Source organism: Rissa tridactyla, chromosome 2, assembly GCF_028500815.1.
Source record: "Rissa tridactyla isolate bRisTri1 chromosome 2, bRisTri1.patW.cur.20221130, whole genome shotgun sequence".
NCBI lineage: Eukaryota > Metazoa > Chordata > Aves > Charadriiformes > Laridae > Rissa > Rissa tridactyla.
The window spans coordinates 42897566-42921457 of record NC_071467.1 but is presented as its reverse complement, the minus strand read 5'-3'; the positions used below and the strand labels follow the sequence as shown (position 1 = coordinate 42921457).

The 23892-nt window shown below is 41.0% G+C and overlaps 1 protein-coding gene across 3 annotated transcripts; it reads right to left on the bottom strand.

Annotated features, from left to right (window-relative positions):
* Window positions 1-84: 84 nt before the first annotated feature.
* On the bottom strand, window positions 85-21908 carry LOC128905742 (transmembrane protein 68-like). Of its 3 annotated transcripts, XM_054192218.1 has the most exons (7): window positions 21615-21904; window positions 16991-17329; window positions 14434-14598; window positions 8357-8550; window positions 6131-6191; window positions 4195-4334; window positions 85-2381 (listed from the first exon to the last, which is right to left on the bottom strand). In XM_054192218.1, the coding sequence occupies exons 2-7, from the start codon at window positions 17316-17318 to the stop codon at window positions 2277-2279; spliced, it is 993 nt and encodes a 330-aa protein (XP_054048193.1). In that variant the 5' UTR covers window positions 17319-17329; window positions 21615-21904; the 3' UTR covers window positions 85-2276. The 3 variants fall into 3 exon arrangements, with proteins under 3 accessions (XP_054048193.1, XP_054048194.1, XP_054048195.1); XM_054192219.1 differs by lacking the exon at window positions 14434-14598 and having other exon boundaries at window positions 21615-21908; XM_054192220.1 differs by lacking the exons at window positions 4195-4334; window positions 6131-6191 and having other exon boundaries at window positions 21615-21907.
* Between the last annotated feature and the right edge of the window lie 1984 nt (window positions 21909-23892).

Genomic DNA, 23892 nt, shown 5'->3' with positions numbered 1-23892 from the left:
GATTCTGAAGGGTATCACGTGCTGCTCAAAACCACTGAAGGTTTAGCGCGTATAATTTCATTTAGTTCAAACGCAACACAAAACTTCAGAAGCCTGTTCCAGTTGTCAATTTTATTTGAAAGGTGTCTTCTATACATTTTTTTATACAGAGAAATAAATATGAAAGGCCTATACAAATATGAACACTTAAAGAGTACCAATACTGCCCTTCATTTTTTATACTCATCTTTCAATACTTAAAGGGACAAAATTGCATCAAACAGCCCACATATTTAGTAAAATAAGTTTTACAAAATCTCAGATTGCAAATGTCTGTTCATGGCTAACAGAACCTTTTAGACTGAGTTTTCTTTTACATATACGCAACCTCAACACGAAATACGTTCAGCTGCCTTTGAGAATTCCCCAATATAGACTGATGTGCATTTTCCTCAAGATGGATAGTAAAAACGAAGTCATACTTAAAATATACTCCAACATAGGAATTTGGCATTCTCACTTTTAATGACATACTGTGTTAACATAATATTTTTTAAAGCATTCTGATAAATCAAAAAGAACGCCATCTTGCCTTCAAATAAAACCCAAGTCATTTATAAAACTTCCGAATGGGCATTTGCTTTTATATAACATGATTCTTCCCCAGGCTTTAAAAAATTTAATTCAGCACCACATAAAATGCTTTTGATATAAAATAACATCATAAAATACGTAAGCTTTTTGCTTTTCATAAACCATAATTTATAGACTCTTTCCCATAACGTGGTATTTTTCTAACATAGGGCATCATCCACATGCACTTATATTATCTCACTAATTTATACATTTTAAAGAGTATAACGCAAAGTATGTGCTTAAATGGTGGGAGGAATGGATACTAAATTGAATACAACTACTTTTTCAAAACTCGGGGGGGTTTTTGTTGTTGGGTTTTGGTGTGTGTTTTTTTTTTTTTAAGAAAGGGTCAAACTCCATCACTATTGAAAGAAGACCACGTAATCCAGCAAAAACCTCTTTTGTCTTTCCTTAAGGATCTTGTCCTCATCCCAAAACTAAAGAGTTCCCAGATGTTAATTTAAGAACCGCAGATTAAACTTGCTGGCAAACAGAAGAAATATTTCAGATATTTCCTATTTGGACAATAAAAGTGTAGGCTTTAGTTCAGAAAAAATAGAATAATATAATTTACTGTAAGTGCACAAAAGCCCAATCCTGCAACTCTTTCCTGTTCATTCAATTGTTTTCACTTAAGGAAAGTACATAGGATTTCCCTCTCAACCCTGATTTAGTAACTTACGTAAGTAAGTGTGTTTGAAGAATATGGAGGTTTAACAGTTTACACACATACTAGATTCAAAGGGTATTTAGGAATGTTTATCCCGTTTTTCAAAAGAACTTTGTCTTCTAAAAGGAATGTCACACTAATTTTTTTCTTTCCTGCAAAATAAAGCTTTATGAGCTCATGTTACTAAACAGTACTCTCATTTCCACTTCTTAAAGTTTAAATGCTTGGCTCATTCTTTCAAAGCAGAATTTGCAGATTCACCGAGAAGTGTACGGGACAACTCTCTGCTCACGGGCAGGCAGCTAATATGGCTCTGCTTGGCATAGCAGCTGTGCCGTAGGGTTCCCATTCACCGCACTGGAGCGGTTTCTGTAACCAGCTTCCTTGGTTCACTTCAGTTCTCTAATCAATTTTCACTCCCGCAAACTCTTTCTGAGCTTACGGCAGTAAAACCAGATACTTTCCACCGTAGGTTTTGCAGACATAGCTCAAGGTTCTGCAGGCCACAGAAGGTTGACTGTTTTCCAGCAGCACAAGAGTAACAACCTAAAGAAAGTTTTCATAAATGCTCTACGGCATTAACCTGGCCTGCAAAACCTAGTTACAGCGATGACGATCAAGACAGTAAGACTTGTAGCTCTACAACAGGTCTAACATTCAGGTTAAAGAGAAGCCGGGGGTGGGGGGGGGGGGTGGGGGGGAAGTGGGGAACCCCCCCCAAAAAAAAACCAAACCAAAACAAAACCAAAACCACTTTCAAGTTAGGAATGCATTTATCAAAAACTAAACTTTGCCACATTATGAATGATTTGAAGTTTGGGTTCCTGAGCTTGATACTGGACAGGGGGAAGGGCAAGGGAAATTGTCTTATATCTTAAATTATACAGCAGTATCATTAGGACAGTATTAAAACCTATTATTAGAAGAATGAATAAGTTACAAATACGACTTTAAGAATATTATAACTAAATAGTAGTTTGCTGAGAAGACCTTAATCTTCTTTCTTTTGTGTTTGAAATCGTTCCATTAAAGCCCTAAATATATTTCCTGGTATTTTCTGATGTTTTTCTATTAGAGCTTGGACTGCGGCTTTTGTCTGTAAGGGAAGAGAAAAGTTTTTGGTCAGATTAAGTCATCTTTATATTGTTCCTACATTAACACAATTTCTAGGCTCTTTTTCATCCTTGCAAATGTCGCAGAATCACTGCAAGTTCAAAATACTATTTTTCCATATTTAAACCCACAGGATGCATTTGTGGAATCACTGCCAAGAAACAGCCAAACGAACTAGTATCGTTTATCTCTGGTAGCTGTGTTCACAAGCTCTATTAGTGATACGCAATAGCAAAATGACGATGAAGTAAATTAATGAAGAGACCTAGATCTATAAGCATGTCAGTGCCTGTGTGCTGTACCGCAACTCAGAAGCTTCTGCCTATGCCCAGGTTTGCATCAGTAACACTTTGCACTGTGCAAGAACTTTGCTTCGACACGTGCTCAGAAGCAGCACTGGAAACACAATTGTGTCTCCGCACATTTGGCTTGTGCAACCTTCCTATTCCGCCTGGAGAAGCCCAGACTACCGAATTCTTAAGGCCAGAGACAGAACAGAGAACTATTTGCCTTTATAAACCAGCGGTCAGCAAGGGGAGAACTGATACTTGGTACAAGCTCCCGCTGTTTACGTGAAGTATGTGATCAACTGTTAAGTCCTGGGAGAAGGTTCCAGCCCACATCTCTTTATAGATCTGGTCCTAAGTGTCTCTACAGATCTAAAATTTCTATTAGGTAAAAAATTTGAGCTTAATTTTTCTATATATAATTGGAAAACACATGCTGTGCCATACCCTGAAACATGAAATACAACTTTAAAATCACTCTGACTAGGATTCTAGGGGATTCACACTCTAGGGGCCTTATCTAGCAGAATTTGCACTTAAGTCAGAAACAAGTGAGGGTTGGCACAAATGCAAGATGCCAAAGCATGTCTGAAAGTCATTTAAACTCACGTTCTGTCCTGAGAGCGAACAGTTCTAAAGTCCTGTCAGACTGAACCCCCAAAAGAAACAATCAGTTTTCCACAACCAGGGCATAAGATAATGCAGATAAACATTTTAAGATGTCACTTTGCAGAGATCTAATCAGGGGGTAAACAGATGAGGAGAGACAACTGAACTGGCACCTGCATGGTCAAAAAGAAAAATCTCTTTCTCTCAAGGGAAGTTTTCAGAATGCTAAAAGTGACCATCTGTGGAGCTTTCAAAAACAGCTATTTCAGCCCCCTCCATCTGACTGCTCCATCACTTAACTGTTTTACATCTCTGCACTGTGAAATCTATTAATAAACTGAATGAACACGAGGACCTGACAATCCTTTCTATAAACCTGAACTAGGGGATCATTCAAAAGTTAATTTGTTGGCTGAGAAATTGGAGGAAATAGAAATGGAAACACACTGGACAAAGCAATGAAATGATTTACCTTTAATTTTTTATTGTATGGAATTTCAACAGTTTGCGAACACAGATTTGCTATATTTGAAAGGCTTCATTAGTATCTTTCTGAAAAGACCAAGAACCAGAACACTTTCTCTGGGTGAGGTGCTTACGTCTTTATCAACCCAGAGAAGTCTTATGCGACTGAACTTCTTCAGTCCCTAAAGCAAGTTGTTTCTCGAAGCAAATATATAGTGCAGTATTGACTTTAAAAGGCCTAGAACATGTGCAAGGTGTAGTAATAAACTGATAGCATTAAGGAAGGGCAATCAGTGTTAAGCAAGTCCAAAGTTTACCATGATTCCACCAACTTCTATAACCAGATTCAAGGTAGAAATCACTTGACAAGAATATTCCAGTGTTTTCTATCAGAACAGTCAATATTTTAAATATATATATGCATATCTATCTTACCTTTGCAGTTAGTTCCTCAGCGGTTATATTTGGATCATATGGAATGGGTTCTCCAATAAAAGTACGAAGCTTGACTGGAAACCCACCGTACACAGGAACTATTGGCAATCTAATACGTTCATATAGTGACCTAAGTATTTCTAATGTGAAAAAATTTAGGGGGGAAGAGGGAAAGTAGGAGAAGGAAAAGGGAGGGTGGAAAGGACAGAGAAAGAAAGAGAGAGAGAGAGAGAGAGACTGAGATTATTATGTAGGGTTTTTTTCCCAGTATTTCTTTAAAACTGAAACTGGCTTGTCAAGTAATCCAGCCCCTGACCCAGATTCTCAAACAACGTGTCATCTCAAGTTCTATTCTACCCTTGACTTTCATTTGCTGCGTTAATGCTAACATCAGACTTGTTTCCACCCTAACTTGGCATGAAATCTCTCCTCCAAAGAATAGCTGCAAAGAGAAGGAAGACGAGGAGAAAAATCCAGTAGCTGCCGCTCTGGAGAAGAAGGGAACGCTACACAATACAGGCTACAGTTCAGCTAATTTTACAGGTTATCGTAAGAAACTAGTATTGGAAGACTGTTCTGTTCAGTCCTGCCAAGGTCTAGAAGATCAGAAAGAGTCTTATCTGCCAAAAAAAGTCATGCTAAAACACTGAATTGCTCTTTCAGATGACACACCGGTTGCAGTGAAACAATATAAAAAGAGAGAAAATGCAGGTATTTCAATCAGTGCTAAGAGGACACATCATCTTCCCCACATGCCACGTTCTAAGCATCTGGCCCAAATGCGCTCAGACCAGATTCCTTGCAGAATGGGTGCTAATATTCTCTCTTTAACTTTAGACAAAAAATTCCTTTAACTGAGGCATTGGCATAAGAAAATCTTTACTGCGCAAGATGTGAAAATTTCTGTACACAACTTACAAGGACAAAGAATATTCCAAAACTACGAAACCGGAGTAATGCTTTCAATGATCAAAATTCAATTTCTCTAGCACCTCTGCTGTAGAATACAAGTAGCACGAATGATTTTGGCTTCAATTTCTGCTTGTTTGGGAAGAGTCTCCTGAACACAGCAATAATTGTTGTAGAATCTGACAAACGTGTGAATTATTCTGCACATCTACATCTGATGCCTTGGCTTTCTCCATGCAATATATAGCTTTTAATTAGAGGGGGAAACAGAATTGTTTTGCCTTGCAGTCCTCTGATGAAGATGATGATGCCATACTTGAGGCAGAACACGTGGCATGGAGGAGACTGTTCAGGCCCTTTCTGCTAGATAGTAAGTTGGAGAAAACAAAAAAAGAGGGTTTAACACTAGCAGATCAGCAGAAATGCAGGCATCTAATCATCCCAGAGGTGAACCCTTCAGACACATACCCATCTACTCGTGTGCTGGCTGGAAGTCCCATAGAGATGAGGAAAGAGAACAGGCAAATGCAGAGTTTTCTGAGGAACCGCAGGTCTAGTGCTGAACAGCAGACCAACCGCAGACTAAATATATCTCAAACCATTCAAAGTTTAAGTACAGGTAGAGGTGTAAGCACAGAGCTTTAGGAGGAAATTTAAAGAAATTACACATCCCCTGCAAACCCCTGTTTGCTTTGCTTCTTAACAGACAGCGGAAAACCTAGAGTTGGCCTAGCAGATATAAGCGAGAAAAAGAGTGCTCTAAATCCATCTGCCTTTTTCTGGCTCCTTTTTCCTTTCTTCTACTGCTTCTGTGAAGGCACACTGTTATGTGGAGAGTAACTTAGATGAGCCAATACCACATCTAATTCTGATATTAAATCTTAATAACATCTCTGAACTCTACCAGAGAGAAAACCTACAGAAACAAGGCTGTGACAAGTCTGAAATTTATAGGGGGGTTATTTCTAGAGAGATAGGCTAAACACATATGGGAAAATAAACTACGAAAAAATAGAAAAGATCTTACTTATTCCTCCTAATGTCCTAACGCCTTCTCGAACATTTTGTGTAAACATAGGAATGATGGGCTAGGAGGGAAAAAAAATAATTAAGAATTTAATGAAGATAGCACTATCTAAAATACTTCTACCTCACTTAAACCCAACAAGCAAATTAATTTCAGAAGTGTTTCTCAGACAAGGACATACAGAAAGCAAAACAAGTATTCTCACATTCTTCCGAGACCTTCTGCCATGAGGTCTAAAGTTGGAGAATACCATGAGATTTCAGTGAGTCACTGTTTCAGCAAGTCCATTTTTCAAAGCAGTCCAGGATTTCAGAACCTATGGAGCATTTAGGCCTCCCCTCGTCTAGCAGTGTTTGCACAGTTGTGATTTAAGTGGTTAAACCTCTTAACCTAATTTGTAGTTATGCTCAAAGGGAAGAATTCACAGGATTGGGACCCTAAACTTGTCTGATTCATCTCTGCTATGCTGACTGAATTGCTTCATGAATGATGTGCCATATTCAATACATGTCCATGACTTATTTCCGCTGATGAATATTTGGAATGGTGTTGAATATTTCAAGGTTTTATTGCTGTTTTTGAACTTGCAAAAAGCTGTCAAGGTTTACAAGAACTGGGAGGGGGTCGACTACTACACGAAGTTTTTAAATATCATTTTATAGTATGTACTCACTATACATAGCATCATCAGAAATGCACAACTCTTTATGGGATTTTCAAACATTCAGATTCTTTCAAACTCTTTTAGACAAGCATGGAGATGAGCTAGTAAATGAAACAGGTATCAAGTTGGCGTTTTGGGGTTTTTTTGAGGGGAGGGGAGGGCGGGGAAGTCTGTAAATAATCCAATGCAATTATAGAGAATAAAAAGGAAGTGCAGTTGCCTAAACTGAATGGTAACAAACTTCTTTATTCTAGAACCATCTTATCTGGAACATCTTACTTCTGACACAGAGGTAGAGATTTTTGTATGTACCAAGTTGGTTTATATGACAAAAATTCTGGCAAACAAACTGTTGAAATGAGACAACTTCAACAAGTTGAAGGTCCCAGTTTTAGACACATTTTTCCGATGTTTTAGACACATTTTTCTTTCCATGAGGAGTTATGCTTATGATTAAAGGTAACTCAATCTTTAATCTAAATAAAGATATTTACCCCACTTTCAGCCTGCCTCTGACACCATTCCTATTCTACTACATCTCTCAGGATTTTTTTAGGGAGGGAATGAAGCTGCAAGACCTTTATGAGTGCATAAAAGGAACTGAACGCATATTCAGAAAGATAAATATAACTAGTACAACCATAGTTGAATCCCAAGTATGGCCTTTCGTGTGCCATTATAATACGTTAGTAAAATCTAAATCTGTTGAAAGTATCCTGTCTAAACAGTCTTATTTTCCTCCTGAGAAAAGTGACACACACTTAAAATTGGGTCTTAAAAGTATTCTATTTCTGTATAAAATCCAGAGATTTAACTAGTCTCTCTTTGACGTACCTAAATATAAAACTCTTGGTGTGAGACTTACTTTCAAATTAGGTATACGCAGACCTACAGACATATGCACACATCTTTCAAATACAAATATAGAATGAGAGGGACTCTGAAGTGATTATTAAAATAGTTACAATTCAAATATATCACACACTTATGTACCTTTCACAGTTGGTCCCATATGAATAATTATCTGCCTGCTGACCAAGCACAATGCTATATATTAGAATTAAAGAGACAGTTCACACTAGCGAACAGCATCTCCTACTGGTGCTGTGTGCCCTAGATATCACTTACTACCATAAAATGCCAGTACAGTACATCGTGCCAGTGAGTCTGTGCTGTGTGGGGTCACAGTATACTTCAGCAACAGGGGAAACAGAAATGTTGATGTATGGTGGCTTCCAACCGTTCTGGTCAGGGGTTGAGCCACCACAATTCTGACCAGGTATGTGTAAAACAGCACGAGCCTGTAACATAGAAACTATCCTGGATTTCATCTCTCATTGTTTTAAACTCTGGATCTCCTGACCACACTATTCTTAGCTGACTCCAAAGCCTTATCAAAAGCAACAAAATGTCTTGAAATGTAGTTACGAGAGCAAGTAGACGATACTCATGACACTCAGCAATGTAACACCAAATATATGATTATCGAAACAGCTTTCCGAGCAAGAAAGTACTAATAAGTAGTAAATCTTTGCTTCTCTTCTGTGATCTGTCATACTTACCACTTTTGCATCAATGGCCACCTGAGCAAAGCCCTTCCGATCACCCCAGATAATAGTATACATTTCATCACTAAAGAGTGCTTCCCGAACTCCACCTGGGGCAATGGCTAGCAGACAGCCCTTCTTCAGAGCATTAACACATTCTTCTCTTGGTCCATGCATAACTCCATGTACATCAAGTAATATTTTAAAACCTGTAGGGTAAGATAATATTAATTCAGAAAGCGTAAATTCATACTACCATCGAGTACAGATTCCCAACACAGAACACAATGGCTAAAACTTACTTGTCTAATAACCTGTAACCCAAATCAAAGATGTTTCTAGAGGGACTGAAGCATTAAGTCCTGCTTACAAATTTTGGTCTAAAAAGTGAAGATTTAGGGTTTTCAGTGGCTTTTTGTCATAGGTGCTATCTCACAATCAGGACTAAACTGGAAAAAAATGGCAAGCACTCTGTGCTATCTTTCATGTGTCCCTCCAAAGGGCTTATTAAGTCAGATCCAGGGCACTGGCTCCTTGCCGGAGCTCTACTTTTCAAATGTAGCACAGTCCTAACAAAATGCAACAAGAGGAAATACCAGCAAGTTGTTGTGGTTTTTCATTTTGTTAACCTTGGCAAACCAGGAGCAGTCTGCACACAAGAAGGAGAATGATGAAGAAAATGCAGCATTCTCTGAGTTACAGATCACTGCAGGAATTGACTCCCTGGTTCGGTCTGTGAGTACTCGGATGGTCTGTCACATAAAGAGGCATCTGACAAGCCTGGATTGGGTACATTCCTCTTCATAGAATCATCATCTTAGGTTAACCTTTTCATTTACTGAAGTTTTTAACTGTAAAGTTACATGAAGTCCTCTTATCATCTTGAATTTAAAATGTCATACTGACCCTACTCTTCAAGAAATAGCAGAACATCAAAAATTTGCTTCAAATGGGACCATACCTGATCAATTTAGACAACCAGTCTAGTATGAAAGAACGTAACTAGCAAAAACCTGTTTGCAGCAAATTAATCATGTTCACTTGATTCAATAAATTTTAAATTTATACAGTATTTATGAATACTCCATACCAAAATGGGAACTTTAGATGACTGAGCATCATAGGAAAGACTACTTCTCTTTGTTGGAAGTTTTCCATTGAGGCAAACAAACTTATCAGCCATAGATAAGGACACAGAACTGATCTAGTCGAGTTTGGCCCTCAATAACAGATCTTCATTTTTTTAACGTCAGGTTAACAAATTAATAGTTGTTACTATGAACACACAAACACATACTGAAGAAGAGTCCAAATATAGTGAAGAAGACAGAGGTTCGTCTTCTCTACAGCTCACATAAACTAAGGGTTTGGGAAGGAAAGCATGAGGCAGCATGTCATTATTTTATTCTCAACTAAATTCTGATCTCTAACTAGTCTTTGTAGTTGGCGTGAGTATAATTACTTCTGATTTTTATCTATACACAATCGGGATCTGTGCATAAACAGAACAACAGAACACAAGCTCTGTTACACGTGTCTCATATTCTGTTGTGCCTGCCACGAACGCTGCAAGTGACACTACGAGTCTTCACCTCGTAGCATCTGCGCAGAGGACAGCTGAAGTAGAGTTTTCCTAAAGTAATTTGATTTCGCTCAGGTTCTTTGTTTGTGGAATATTAATTAGCTGGTTTTTACAATGTTTTATATTCCCAAACTATTTAAAGCTCTCTGGAATGTACCTGGCGGTAGGAAGCTGCCTGTCTCTAAGCCCTTTCTGTCAGTGAGTTCAGGAGAGAGACAAAACAGTCATGAGAAGTGTTGAGCTAAGCTGGAACGGGAACTCCAAGGAAGCAGAAGCTGTGAAGATAGTTTTCCTTTCTGCACCGGCCATGCTATGGAAGGGATGGGGGGCAGGTGCGTGTGTGTGTGATACAGCAACACCATGAGTCTGTCTAGTTCATAGGTCAGGAAAAAAAAGAACAGAATATAAACAGAATACAGGCAAAAATTTGTAATACAGAATAGTGACGGGTTGGGGTTTCAAGTCTTCACAAAATTTCTCGGCTGTATTTCCCCCTTGACTTTTAGTTAAACCTTATATTCTGAGCTGTACCTCCTAGCCTCGCCAGCACATCATACATTACTATCAATATCTCTGCTCCAGCAGCAAAGAGGAAGAACCTGGCTCCATCAGAGCAGCAGAGAGACAGGAACTAGTGCAGTGGCCCTGAAAGGACAGCCAGGGTACTCTGTGCCCAAAATAACAGTTATCATGGAGTCAGAAGAAACACTGGGTGGCACCTGGCTGTTGCATGAAAGTGACCAAGAATCTGTTTTTCCACTTTAAACAGCAAAACAACTCTCAAAATTATCTAGACACTCTTTCACCCTTCCACAGCATGAAGGGATGCTGATTTTTTTTCAAATAACGAGAAGTCCAAAAATTAATTTTATTCCACAGTTCAGCCAGGGCTCTGCCCTTTGCCCCAGCACACTCTTCTCCTGTATTCCACAATATTGTGTCTGCACCAATGTTTGAAAACCCTTTGGAGAGTACCTGGTAATGCATTTAACACTTATCTCAGTAAGTGCACTATATACATTTGTCTAACTTAGTCCCAGTGACCGTAACATCACAGCTATCAGCTAGCTGGACACAAGATGGCAAGGATGTCAGTGTTTTTCTATGGTTAACCTTTAGGACCATAGACAGAGAGGAATCATTTAGACCTTTGAACCCAACCTTTCACAACTGTAGGTACCCGTAGTCCACAAGACACTTTGCAACACTTTGTGTATGGAACAGACAAGAAGCCACAGCTCCTTTCCTCTGGGACATTACAGGAGACAGACTGTCTTAGATCCCTAAAATAGCAGACAACCTTTTAAAGAGGGCTCCCAGATGACTCTAGGAAGCAGACATGGCCCATACTATAGGAAAGGGTGATGGAGAAGAAAACAAGTGAAATCTCAGTCCTCGCTGCACTTTTTGGGAAAGATTTCTCTTAACTAAACCTCACAGAAATCAATGTACTCCCGAGGTTTACACAGCTAAGAATCTAAAAGAACCAGAAACAATTGGAATATGTTTTTTTTCTGTGACTAACCTCCAGTATTTAAAAGAAAAATGAAAGAAAGAAGCTGCAGCACCATATTTCACATCCTGCCGCAAAACACAAGCAACAGAACCATACATAGTATTGATACAGCAGAAATTGAGACAATGAAGTAATCTCCTTTTGTGTCAACATGAAATAAAGATGCGTTAGGCAATGTTCAGCAGGAATCTCCAGCTACCTATAGGAGGTCTCCTATTAGGTTAGATTCCCTCCCCTAAGTTATCAAGCTGTATCTTTCAAGAGTAAGCAGTAGGGAGAGGCATGTTGCAGACCCCTTGCAGGCTCACGCATCCCTTAGGAGGCACAGCAACGTTTTACAAACGCACTCCAGTTAACCGCAGTTAATTCAGGAAGCAGTGCCCAATGCAGAGGACGCAAAGAGACTGCGCACTGGCAATTGCATACTGGCATGGACCTGAGATTCAGATTCATGGGACAAACCATTCCTCAGAGCTATTCATAGATCTAATAATCATAAAAACAGAAGGACCATTAAAGAATCTAATCCAAGTGTGTCTAACAGCCTACTGACTCCCCAAACCCACCCCTTACCCCACGGGCCCCACACTTCTCCTGCATTGAGCATAATAACTTTTGGTTAACTAAAACATCTTCTGAAAAGGCAACCAATTTAATATGAAGACTTCATCAAGATCAGGAAGTCTTGGTACTAGGATAAAATTATGGCAGTCTTTCTGGTTTGATTTACAACAGAAGTGCCAGTCACACAATACTGTGCAGAATTTGAAACACAATCCAGAACGTTTTTTGGGGTCTTTGGGCTTGTCTTCACATAACCAGAGAATTATGTAGGTTGGCAGGGACCTCTGAAGGTCATCTAGTCCAGCCTCCCACCCAAAGCGGGTCCAACTAGATCAGGCTGCTCAGGGCCTCACCCAGTGGAGTTTTGAAAGTCTCCAGGGATGGAGATTCCCCAACTTGTCCGGGCAATCTATTCATGTATCTGATCACCCTTCATGGTAAAACACCTTTCTACACGTCTAATCAAAATTTCCTGTGTTGCAACTTGTCTCTGTTGCTTCTCATCCTATCGCTGTGCACCTTTGAGAAGAGTCTGAATCCCTCTTCTCTGCACCCTTCCGTTAGGTCACTGATGACAGCAATATCTTCTGTCACCTTTATCTGGTACAGTTCAAATAAATCAAGTTCTCCCAGCCTCTCTTCATACATTGTGTGCTCCAGACCCCCATCATCCACTGAACACACTCCAGTGGGTCAAAATCTGTCTTGTACTGGACACCATATTGCGAGATGTGCTTGCACAGGTGCCAAGCCAAGGGAAAAAAAAACCTCTTCACTCAAACTGCTGGCTACATTCATGCTAGAAAAAGCTCAACATGCAGTTCATCATCTTTGCTGCAAGGGCACGCTGCTGACTCACGTTCAACTTGTTGTCCACTAGAATGCCAAAGTCTTTTCTTGCAAAGCCACCTTTCACCCAGAGTACTGTAGCATGGGATTGCTCCATCCCAGATGCACAGCTTCACAGTTGCTTTTGCTGAACTTCATGTTGTTTCAGTGAAGGCACTCCAAATACCAGCTCTAACCCCCAGTGTATCAACTGCTTCCCCAGTTTGGTATCATCAGTGAACTTCCTGTGAGCACACTCCAACCCCTCATTCAGGTGTGCAATAAAAACATAAAGCAGCGCTGGTCCCGGTATCAGTCCCTGAGGAATGCCTGTAGTAACCAGCTGTTAGCTAGATGTTGTACCGCTGAACCCAATTCTTCAAGACCATTCAGCCAGATCTCTCTGCAATGCTACGAAATAGTATTTGCAGGACACATAAGTATACTCACACTAAGAACCTCATTTCAAAGCAGCAATGGAGAAAACCAAAATAATCTCCCATTTGATAAGCAACTGTGCCTAAGTATTAACAGATATAATACGGAGCCAAATCTAAATTACAAAACAGGCTACGTTAGTCAGCTGTATGCAAAAGATTTGATAATCAACTAACAAATCCTAGTCTGTTGGCAAAAGCAGTTGTAGAGGCAAAGCCATACTGTTACCAGTATGAAAAAGTTCAGTTTTCAGGAATTAAGGCTGAAATAAAACTATACTGGCAAAAAGACAGTTTTCTGATATAAGTGGTTTCCACTAAAAGCATCAGTACGCTACAGCACACCCCTGTAAATTCACAAAAATAATTATAAGATTTTAATCACAAACTAAAAAGGGAAAGAACTGGGTACTTGGGAAAAGAACTGGTACTACTGTATTTCACACACACAAACCCCAAACCCCTCACATAATTAATTTCACCAATCAGCAGTGTTTTCCCTAGGTTGTCCAGCCAAAATCTTACCCTAAACATATTTTTCATTTTCTTCATGTTTCACCTCTTGTTTCACACAAACTTGTTGGACACTTCTACAGCTTTCCTCCAAAAAAGATTTCTGAAAAGATTCTTCTTGAGGACACATTCCACCACCCACCATACTCAACTGGGTGGGATACAAAAATACATTGTCTCCCCAGCGTAATACTGTCAGCTTTAAGGGCATTGCTTCCAAACAGTTCCTACTGAACTTACTTTTCTAATTAAGTTAACAGTTTATCAGGTTATACCACTCATTCTGCCTATATTAATTAAAAAAGAAGCATCTTATTAATGATCTTTGCTATTGATTATACAGAGACAACTGTTTTTCCTATGATCTCCTTCTCTTTGTTTCTAAACACCGTAGAGTTGTTGGAAGGTATTGCCCAGGCAGGAGTATGACCCATCCTTGCATGGGGCAGTCTCATAAACTCATTCTTGTTTGTAAAGAACATGTTACAGACAGCTGTACTTCAGCACTTTCACTAAATTTGTCTGAATGTCTGTTCTGAGAGCTGTGATCCTGTAGCACAATTTTTATTAATTACATGGTAAAAAAAAAAAAAAAAAAAAAGAAAAGAGTTCTCAAACTGATTAACTGATTGTTTATAATGAAGTATGTTACCTGGTAATCTAAAGACAAAATGATCAGCTACTACGTGGCACGTTCTCTTCCATTGTATAAGAAGTCTAGCCATGAAATAGACATAGTCAGCAGGAGTAGCTCCGTGATAAAACACAATAAGCCCTGGTCCTTCAGGAATATTTTCGGTACCATGAAGCTCATAACCTGTCAGGATTTAAATGCATAACAGATGTCAAAGTGTGATACAATTCTATCCCAAAGAAACCAACTTGCGTCGTCAAAGTGAAACCCATAGCCATTGAGAAGATGTAAAAGCAAAGTGACTGCTAAAAAGTCAAGAGGTGACTTGCAGCATTTACTGAGTTGCTTTCACTGGAAATACAAGTTTCATTTCAAGCAGAAGAGCCGCATCCAAAGAAAGGAAAACAACAAAAAAAACTGAAAACGAAACACCCAGTCTCACTGTCTTGAACTATATAATTTTTCCTTATTTTTTCAGTTCACTGTCTTCAAGGCTGCAGGGCCCCCTGAAACAATCATTCAAGAGAAATCAGAATAAAGAATGGATAGGAGTGGTGAAAGACAAGTATTTCGAAGTTCATTGCCACCAGTAATTGTTTAAAAAGATATGACATGACAGAATCCATTTACATGTCTCCTTTTACTCCAGGATATGAAGCTTATCTTTCTTAATTCCCTCAGAGTTATACTTTCTCCGTTTTCCCATCACCAAGTACTAAAAGCTATTTGGGGCCTTGTATGCTTAATTGAAACATACCCAAATACACATGAGTTTCATACTGAACTTACTTTTCTAATTAACAGTGCAGAATATATTCAGTTAACACAAATTATCAAAACACATCAGAATAGAACATATTCAGCTAATATCGAGCAATAGCGTTACAGTATCTTCTGGGTTTTTAAATAAACAAAAAAAACCCACAACCAAAAAAAACCCAACCCAAGCCCTGTCTCTTCTTCCAAAGTTAATCAGGTCTACAATTACAATTCCATTGTAAGGTACTCTTGGCTCTTCTCCCTCTATTTCAATTTCTATACCTGTGGAGCTACAATATATTGCAAGCACATCATCTCTACCACCCCAAGTGACCACTAAATGTGCTCCATGCCAGCCATTCATAACCAGAATGATACCTACATCTAGCATTTGCATAATACATGTAAAGTTACAAGTATCACACACCAGTTTTGAAGTTTGGTTTTGGGCTTTTGGGTTGTGGGGTTGGTTTTTTTTAGGGAGGAGGGGTGTCCAATGATGTGAGATTTCAGGATGAAAAGTTCTTCCTATGAGATATTGACTAATCAAGTGGGGAGAAAAATAATCACAAAATATTTTGTTCTTTAGCAAGAGAAGTGTATAGAGAACATGGAAGCAGCTGGCAGGGCAGAAAAAAGTCACAACTGTCGATGAGGGACGGGGTAAGAATCTTTTCTGTGCAAATAAAAAGTTAGACCTTATAAAAAGAGAAAGTGACTAAAGATGAAAAGAGCCAAGGCCTTAAAAATCATTTTCTTATGAAAAAAGTAAATAGCTTTTTATTGTGAAGTGAGCATTTTAAGCTTTTTGATGTAGCTGTTGATTTTGATCTAGTGTACTTTGCTAGATTTGAAAGTTACATCTTAGTCTTACAAAGCCTATCTGATACAGCCGCTGCACCATCTGGTTATCAATGCCTTAAAAACCCGCTTCCCTTTGACTAGAGAACAAATAGAGATGATTTTCAAGAAGGATTTGTTCTTTATGTAAATTGCTCTTAAACATCTCTTTCTCCTTTAGCTGCATCTAGACTGAATGGTTCCGAGAGAGGCTTATGGTTTCCTTAGGGAAAAAAAGCCAAATGATTTATTAAGTCTGTCTTTATAAAAGAAATAATAGTAGAAAGACAAGGAACCAAGCCCTTAGTTTTGACATTCTAGTAGAGAAAGTAGTTGTCAAAAATACATAGACAGAAAGAAAATAAAAAAGTATGATTCTGTAACAGTTTTGGGCTCTAAAGTCAATTTGAAGTACCAACTAGTGAGTGAACTGACACTAAGTGCTCTTTTCAGCCATCATTTGGCATTATATGTATAAGACTGGTTAAGTGCAATTAAATTATCCTAACATGTGCTGACATACTGGCTATCAGGGATCTGGCATTTCACATTCAGTGTTCATACATTGACTCTGAAATAATATAGATAATTGATCTAATTTTTAACATAGCGATCACTTCAGGTCCTCCTGGAATGAGGAAATCTGGTAGTAGTTATAAAGAGTAAAAAAGAAAAAAAAATTTAAAAATTTAAAAAATTGCATATATATATATTCAATTGGATGAAAGATCTCATTTTGTAGCAGCAAAGGAACAAATGCATAAGACAAAAAATATTACATCCAAAAAAGTCTCAATGGCTTTTTTTTTGCTCCCAAGCACCTCTGGCAGTCATTAACAAAACAAAACAAAAAATTGGCCTGAATTTTAGATTTCATGCAACGGCAGCAACAATCAGATATATACTGATAATCCTGAAAGGTAAACCAGGAATAAGAGCTTCAGCAGTTTTTAATAAGAAGTTAGATCTTGCTTACCATGCCATATTCTTCCATGTCCATCCCATAGGGTAGCCAACATTTGTCTTGCACCGTCCCAAACATCATGGGAATAAGCTTCCTTTAGTTCATTCTTCCTTTTATAAATATGAAGAAGGAGAATGGAAGTGTAGAAGAGGATGACGAGAACTCCTGGAAGTAGCAAAACCACTGCGAGTGGAAAAAGCACCCATAGAAGGTAGACTGCATAACTCAGATAATCTTCAATATGCTCCACGCCAGTCCATTCTCCCAGAATGTAAGTCAGGCAGGTTAGGTAGGACATAGGTATCGGTCCTGCAGTACAGGATTCATTTCCACCTATCATCTCCTGTTTCACTAAAAAAAAAAAACACACACAAAAAAAAAAAAACACAAAAAAGGAATGAATAACGATGAATAAATCCTCAAAAAAGACAGACCTGCCTATACTGTTTAATCATACAAGAACCTCTCTGATGCATTTTATTCGTATACCGTTTATCCCACATCACAGCAGCACCTAGGAGAAACATAATGGTTCATACAGCAAAATTTTTACTTGATTTTTTCAGTCCTTTTCTTTTGTGTAGTGGAAATACTGACCATTCTAATTGAGAAAGATAGTGCAATTGTGTAATCTCAGGCTAAGATTTTATCTCATTAAAAACTGTTCCGTTTACACCGATCCAGAACATTTCTACTGTTACCAATAACAGTTTATACTGTATTATCAATTTTCAGAAAGACGTATTGATTAGTCTGATTTACTGTTCTACACAGTACACTCAAAACCTTCTCCCAAGCACGCACTACAACAGGACACGGCACAATCTCAAATCCAGCTCTATAAAAAAACCTACCAAACACTTCCACTAACCACAAGCATACAATGACTCAGAAGCAGATGGTCTTAAATAAGCAAGTCTCACTCCTTTAGACACCTTTAACTGTACCTGGAAATTTACACATAGTGAAACACCAAGTCCCAGAGCACAACACAGAGAGGCAGCCGAAAGGACAAGGAAAAAAGATCAGAAGAAGTCATCCCAAAGTTTTAACTGCTCTGGCTTTACCGTGCCTATGTGCAAGAATCTCTCTTCTCCAGTGCCAGCTCCTAAGAAATTTCAGGGCTAGACCTCTCTGGGCTGGTATTTCAGGCTTTCTATAATTCTGTGGCAATACTTTTTTCTTAGCTTTGTACAATTTAGGGGAAAACTTGCTATTCGCTTAATCTTACAAACAAGAGACAACCTGTATGCTTGGCTATCTTAGCTACAGTTCTAGAACAACAGAAATAATACCTTGGGGGACAAAAATTGTCCTAGTCTAGTATAAAGTTTTGGTCAAGACAGTAACTGTTAGGACCAAGACAAAAAACATGTTGCAACTATAACGTAGACTTGTAGAGACAAACGGATTAAGAACAAAAATTTCTGCAAGAACCTAAGCTTGGAGTTGCTGTGTTTTGGTTTTTTATTACAACATATGTGATCACACAGTTCCTATGCCTAGAAAGACATATGTCTATCACTCCTTTACTCTTCCTCTGTTTCTGCAAGCAACAAGTGACTGAAATTAGGGAGATAATTTTGCTAATCCCCAACGACAACAAAAACTACAAAGCAATCAATTTTACTCCACGTTTGCTATGAGATGTTGAAACATGTACTACAGCATAATTCATCTCACTCAGTCTCAATTTTTCCTCCCATTCTGATAGAGCAAGGATGTTCCTTTTCCTTCTGTTTTGAAATCGGCCTCTACCCACATAGCTCAAGATAACTCCTATTAATGAGAAGAAAGCTGATCTCGTGACAAGGACTTTGCTCCCACGATCCATACCTGTTCCACTAATTCCAGCTTACAACATTTTGCTCCTCCGGATGTTCTTGAGGACAATGTGAGGAGCAGCTAATTTATCTTCAGCGATGTATAAGCACGTAGCATTAGTGACATGCACTTCACTGATTTCATGCACATGTGCTTGGGAGTGTGAATTAGGGGGAAAGGAAGGGAGGGAGAGAGCGAGCGTGTGGGAGAGCAAGAGAAAGCTCTTTCTCATTCCAGCTGCCAGAGCCGAACTCCAGAACCTGTCAGGCAGCAAACACCCACAGCAAGTACAAGAAACACAACTTGTGAGACCAAGCAGGATTTAGGAGTAGCATTCAACACTACAGTATTTATCAGATTGTTATGCCTGGACTTCTCCAGTGGTTCCACCTACTAGCTACAGAACCATATGGAGCATTGGCACAGAAACATTTTTCAAAACTCAGAGGTGATTACATAGCTTTGAAGTTTACTTAAAAGGTATACGCTCCCGCCTATTACATTTTTAATTGTTTATGGCTTTCTCCAAACACAAAATTCTCATCAAGTAAATTTAAAGTCCTGTCCACACATGTCAGCCTTGCAAAATATTGCTTGTCCTCTTGCCTGTAATGTTAGATGCAATATCTCAAATGCAATCATCACAGTTTTACAAGTTTACTTGCATATCTATGCACTAACCTGTAATAGAAATTAAAATCCGACATCATCTTTGCTGCCAACCACAGAGGTAACATCTAATCTTAGGGACAGTCAGCTCTACTCTGAACAACGCTGTTTCCTCATCTTGAAGGGAATCATAGAATAACTTATGCTGGAAAGCCTCATTGGACAGCACTTGTCTGACCTCTTGCTAACTAAGGAGTTAGATCAGGTTGCTCGGGGCCATGTCCAGTCTGGTTTGTAATATCTCCATGGATGGAGATCCCACTCCCCCTGATCCAGTGCTTGACCACCTTCATGGTGAAAATGTTTTTTCTTATTCTAGTTAGAATTCCCTTTACTGCAATTTGTATCTGTTGCCTCCTGTCCCTTTGCTGAGAAGAGTCTAACTCCCCCCTCTCTAAAACCACTCATTAAGAGCAGTGGTAAGATCCCCTTTAAGGCCTCTCTCCTTCAGGCTAAACACACACAGCTCCCTCCACCTCTCCACAGACACCATGTGCTCCAGCCACCTTACAATGTTGGTGGCCCTTCTCTGCACCCTTTCCAGTTCGTCAGCATCTTTCTTGTATTTGTGGGGCTCTAAACTCAAGTTGTGGTCTCAAAAGTGCTGAAAAGAGGGTAATAAATACTTCCTCATGTAATGGCTATAGCCTTGCTAACGTAGCCCAAAAAGCCATCCTTACTCATATTTGACTTACCGTCTACCAGTCCTGTGGTGGACACCTGTCCTGTAATTTTGCTTCCCCCATAACAAGTTGAGCATTTTTTTCTGATAACCAATGGTATGGACACAAAAATACTATGTATCCAAGCTCAAGAGTGATTTACGTTGCCGCCACACTGAACACCCTGCCAAAGGCAATGGCAGGGAAGAAGGGAAGACCATGTCTCCATGATCACAAAAAGCACAGGATGCTCCACATTGAATACAGGTCCAACATAGTTCATATACGCTACTAACAGCAACATCACTCTGATTAGGGCCTCATCCAAGCAAAGAGGGACTATCCTGCCCTCCTTGTCAGAGGTTTTCTGACATCTGTCACCATCCTCATCTAAAAACTACAATGGGGTGCAGTACTACTGAGTCCCATCCTTAGCCAACTTACAGGCAGAGTAATACGAGCGTGCCTTCAAAGGACGAGTCCCATAAAGGACTTTATTTTAACCAACATCGTTAACACATTTCCTGTTATGCAGTTCAAACTAAGTATTTTTAATTTAAGTTCTAACTTTCTAATAGAGCAGCTTACATACATTTTCACTAGATGAAAAAGACGCAGTTTCTCATTTGACTAATGATAGTGCACACTGACTTATATTTATGCTTAAGGCTTTACACTGACGGTGAAGTGGAAACAAGGCTAACATGCAGTTTCTTTCACTGATTTCTAGCATATGACCCAGAAAAGTCCTTGATCAGCTACAAGAGTGGTCTTCAGCTGCAGTTGGCAGACACTGGGTTAACCGAGCCCCTACTGATCGTGCCAGAAGGAGCAGTTATGGAAAGCACCATATTCTGCTGTAAACCATGTGCAGCGTGACTGATTTCAGCACGTATATGAAATGTGTAAGTGGAACCTCTGGAAAACATTCCAGTACCCCCAAACTCAGGCAGGCACCGAAAAGCAACAGCTAGGACGTGCCCCTGCCACCAGAAGCACACGGCGCCCCACGGCATCACTCGGATACGGAGAGCATTTCCACCAGAACTAGCCATGCCACCTCAAACACAAAAAGAACCCAGAAGACCTTGATAACCCTGCCAACGGCTTCTGCCACTGCACAGGTCCTGGCAGTCAAGGGGGTGCTTTTTGCCCTTGTTTTCACGCAAGAACCGGCCGGCTTCTTGCTGCCGTGACAGGAGACAGCGGTTCCTCCCGCAGGGGGCTGGCGGGGGCCGAGGTTTTACTGCCCGGCTGGAAGGGGACAATCCGGCCCGCCTGCCCCGTGAAGCGACCCCCGGCCTCCCGCCTCCCCGCTACGGCGCTCCGGCCGCAGTCCCCGTCCCGACGGCAGTCACAGCAAGGCCCCAAGCTCGGTGGTGGCCAAGGCAAGCCACCTCCCGTCCGGGGACCTGCGGGGCCGGGGCCAGGCCCGGGACGGGGCAGGCAACCCCCCAGCCCGCCCGGCGGCTCCCGCTCACCTTCCCCCGGCGGCGGCGGCTCCAGATCCAGCCCCGCGTCCCTGCCGGGGCCTGGTTTTACTTCTCCGCCCGCCGCCCCCGCGGAGGCCGGGTGCCCGCGGGGCGGCCAGGCTAAGGGCGGCTCTCCAGGGCGGGGCGGAGGCGGGAGGGCACCGCACCGCCGCGGCGGGCGGGAGCGGGGGAGGCGGCGGCAGCGGCGAGCGGGGGCGCGCGGAGGTAAGGAGGTCGGCGGTGTGAGAGGAGGAGAGAGGGGAACTCCGCGCCGCCGGGGGCGCGGGAGCCGCCCGGACCGCGTCCGGCACGCACCGACCGGCGCTTCCGGCGGGGGAGGAGTGGGCGCCGCCAGGGGGCGCGCTTTATCCGCCGACCGGCGGGAGGCGTCGCGCGTTTCTCGGCTGGGCCGGGCACCCACCGGGCCCTGACGGTCAAGACTGCCGGTGTTCGGTGTCGCTCTCTCATCTAACTCCCCGCCTGGGTGTAACTCACCCCAAGAACGACTTGGAGGTGTTGGTGGTGGATGAGAAGCTGCACACGAGCCGCCAATGTGCGCTCGAAGCCCAGAAGGCCAGCGGCATCCTGGGCTACGTCCCCAGCAGCATGGCCAGCAGGGCGAGGGAGGGGATTCTGCCCCTCTACTCTGCTCTGGTGAGGCCCCAGCTGGAGTAGTGCGTCCAGCTCTGGGACCCCCAACATAGGAAGTACATGGACCTGTTGGAGTGGGTTCAGAGGAGGGCCATGAAGATGATCAGAGGGCTGGAGCATCTCTGCTGTGGGGACAGGCTGAGAGAGCTGGGGTTGTTCAGCCTGGAGAAGAGAAGGCCCCAGGGAGACCTTACAGCAGCCTTCCAGTACCTAAAGGAGCTTACAGGAGAGACTGATGATGCTAATGTGCTTGAAAAATAGGATAGTCAGAGATGGGTGCTGTCTAGTCCTGCAGTTTCTGCAATACAAGGAATGCTGAATGCTTTCAGGCCCTGATTACTCTCGGTTCCTCTTGCTTTTTCATCTGTGTCCATTTTAATATTTGATAGCCTTTTCTTTTAGTTCCTTTTCTCACTTGACTTAAGCTCAGGCTTTGAATTTTAGCTTATATTGTCGGAGTGCACCCTGTAAGACTGCATGGTTTGAATTCCTGTTCACGTCCAGGCGTATCAGACAGCATCTTGATTTGCTTTAGTTTATCATCTCCTATGCATGTTGAGTCTCTGCTGGGAGAAAAATCTTTCTGCTTGTATACAGCAATTAGAGTTAAGGTGTTCAAGTAAGCATTCCTATGTCCTAAGATGGATTTGAGGGTTCTTTTTTCAGGACAGGATTCTTGTCTTTTTGTTCTGGGGAAATAACTCACCTGTGTGTCCTGCTCCCTTCTTCAGACATGCAAGAAATATTTGTGGAGAAGCAGCATGGGAAGAGAATAGATTTATTTTAATCCACAGAGTAGATTTAGTTTTCTAGTGACAATGGGCAAATGTATATATTTCCTTAGATGCTACATGAAGTTTTAGGACGTAGAGGGGAAAGATTATATAGGTATTAAAAATACAAGAAGGAAGAGTGACGCACAAAATTTACCTTTCTTGGTGTCTGAAGTTAACAGACTTGGTTGCATTTAATGGCATAGCGCATAGATTACACAAAGTTCTCCCACTCCCACCAGTAACATCCCACAGCTTGTACAAACACATTCTGCTTTGTAGTGACTTTCAGTATTCTGCACGTTGTATTAGGAAGACAATGCTGCCTAGGTCCACCTTTCCAAACAGGCATTTAGGTTCAGTCCATATGGGGATGACAGTGTCGCACTACTGCATTTTGGGGCAAACCACCAGTGATGATAAGTCTCAGGGTTGCATTACCTAAGTACGCTGCTCCCTGAGACATCTAGGTGAGTACAGCACATTTGTACTGTAAAGGCACTGTGATGCATGGATTCTCAGGCTGGGGGCAGCCTCATCCACTAAACTAGTATTGTATGATGCAATAGCGCATGAGTGTACCAGCTCAGGCGTGAAACTACTTTCTACATGTATTTGCATAGTGCTACACTTAACTAAAGCTTTTTTTCTCTGAGAGAGAGAAATAAAGGGCAAAGTCTTGGATGCAGCATTCCTACTTTCCAGAGTACCAAACCCCAAAGCCGATGTGTTTGTAGGAGTCTAGTATCTGGTTTAATGGGATTATTTCTCTGTATAGTCTCTCTAGAAAAATGGTCTAAGCAGTAGTTCATTAGCTAAAGCGAGACAGTTTCTCTTCTGACACTGTCTTGCATGGGGTCTGA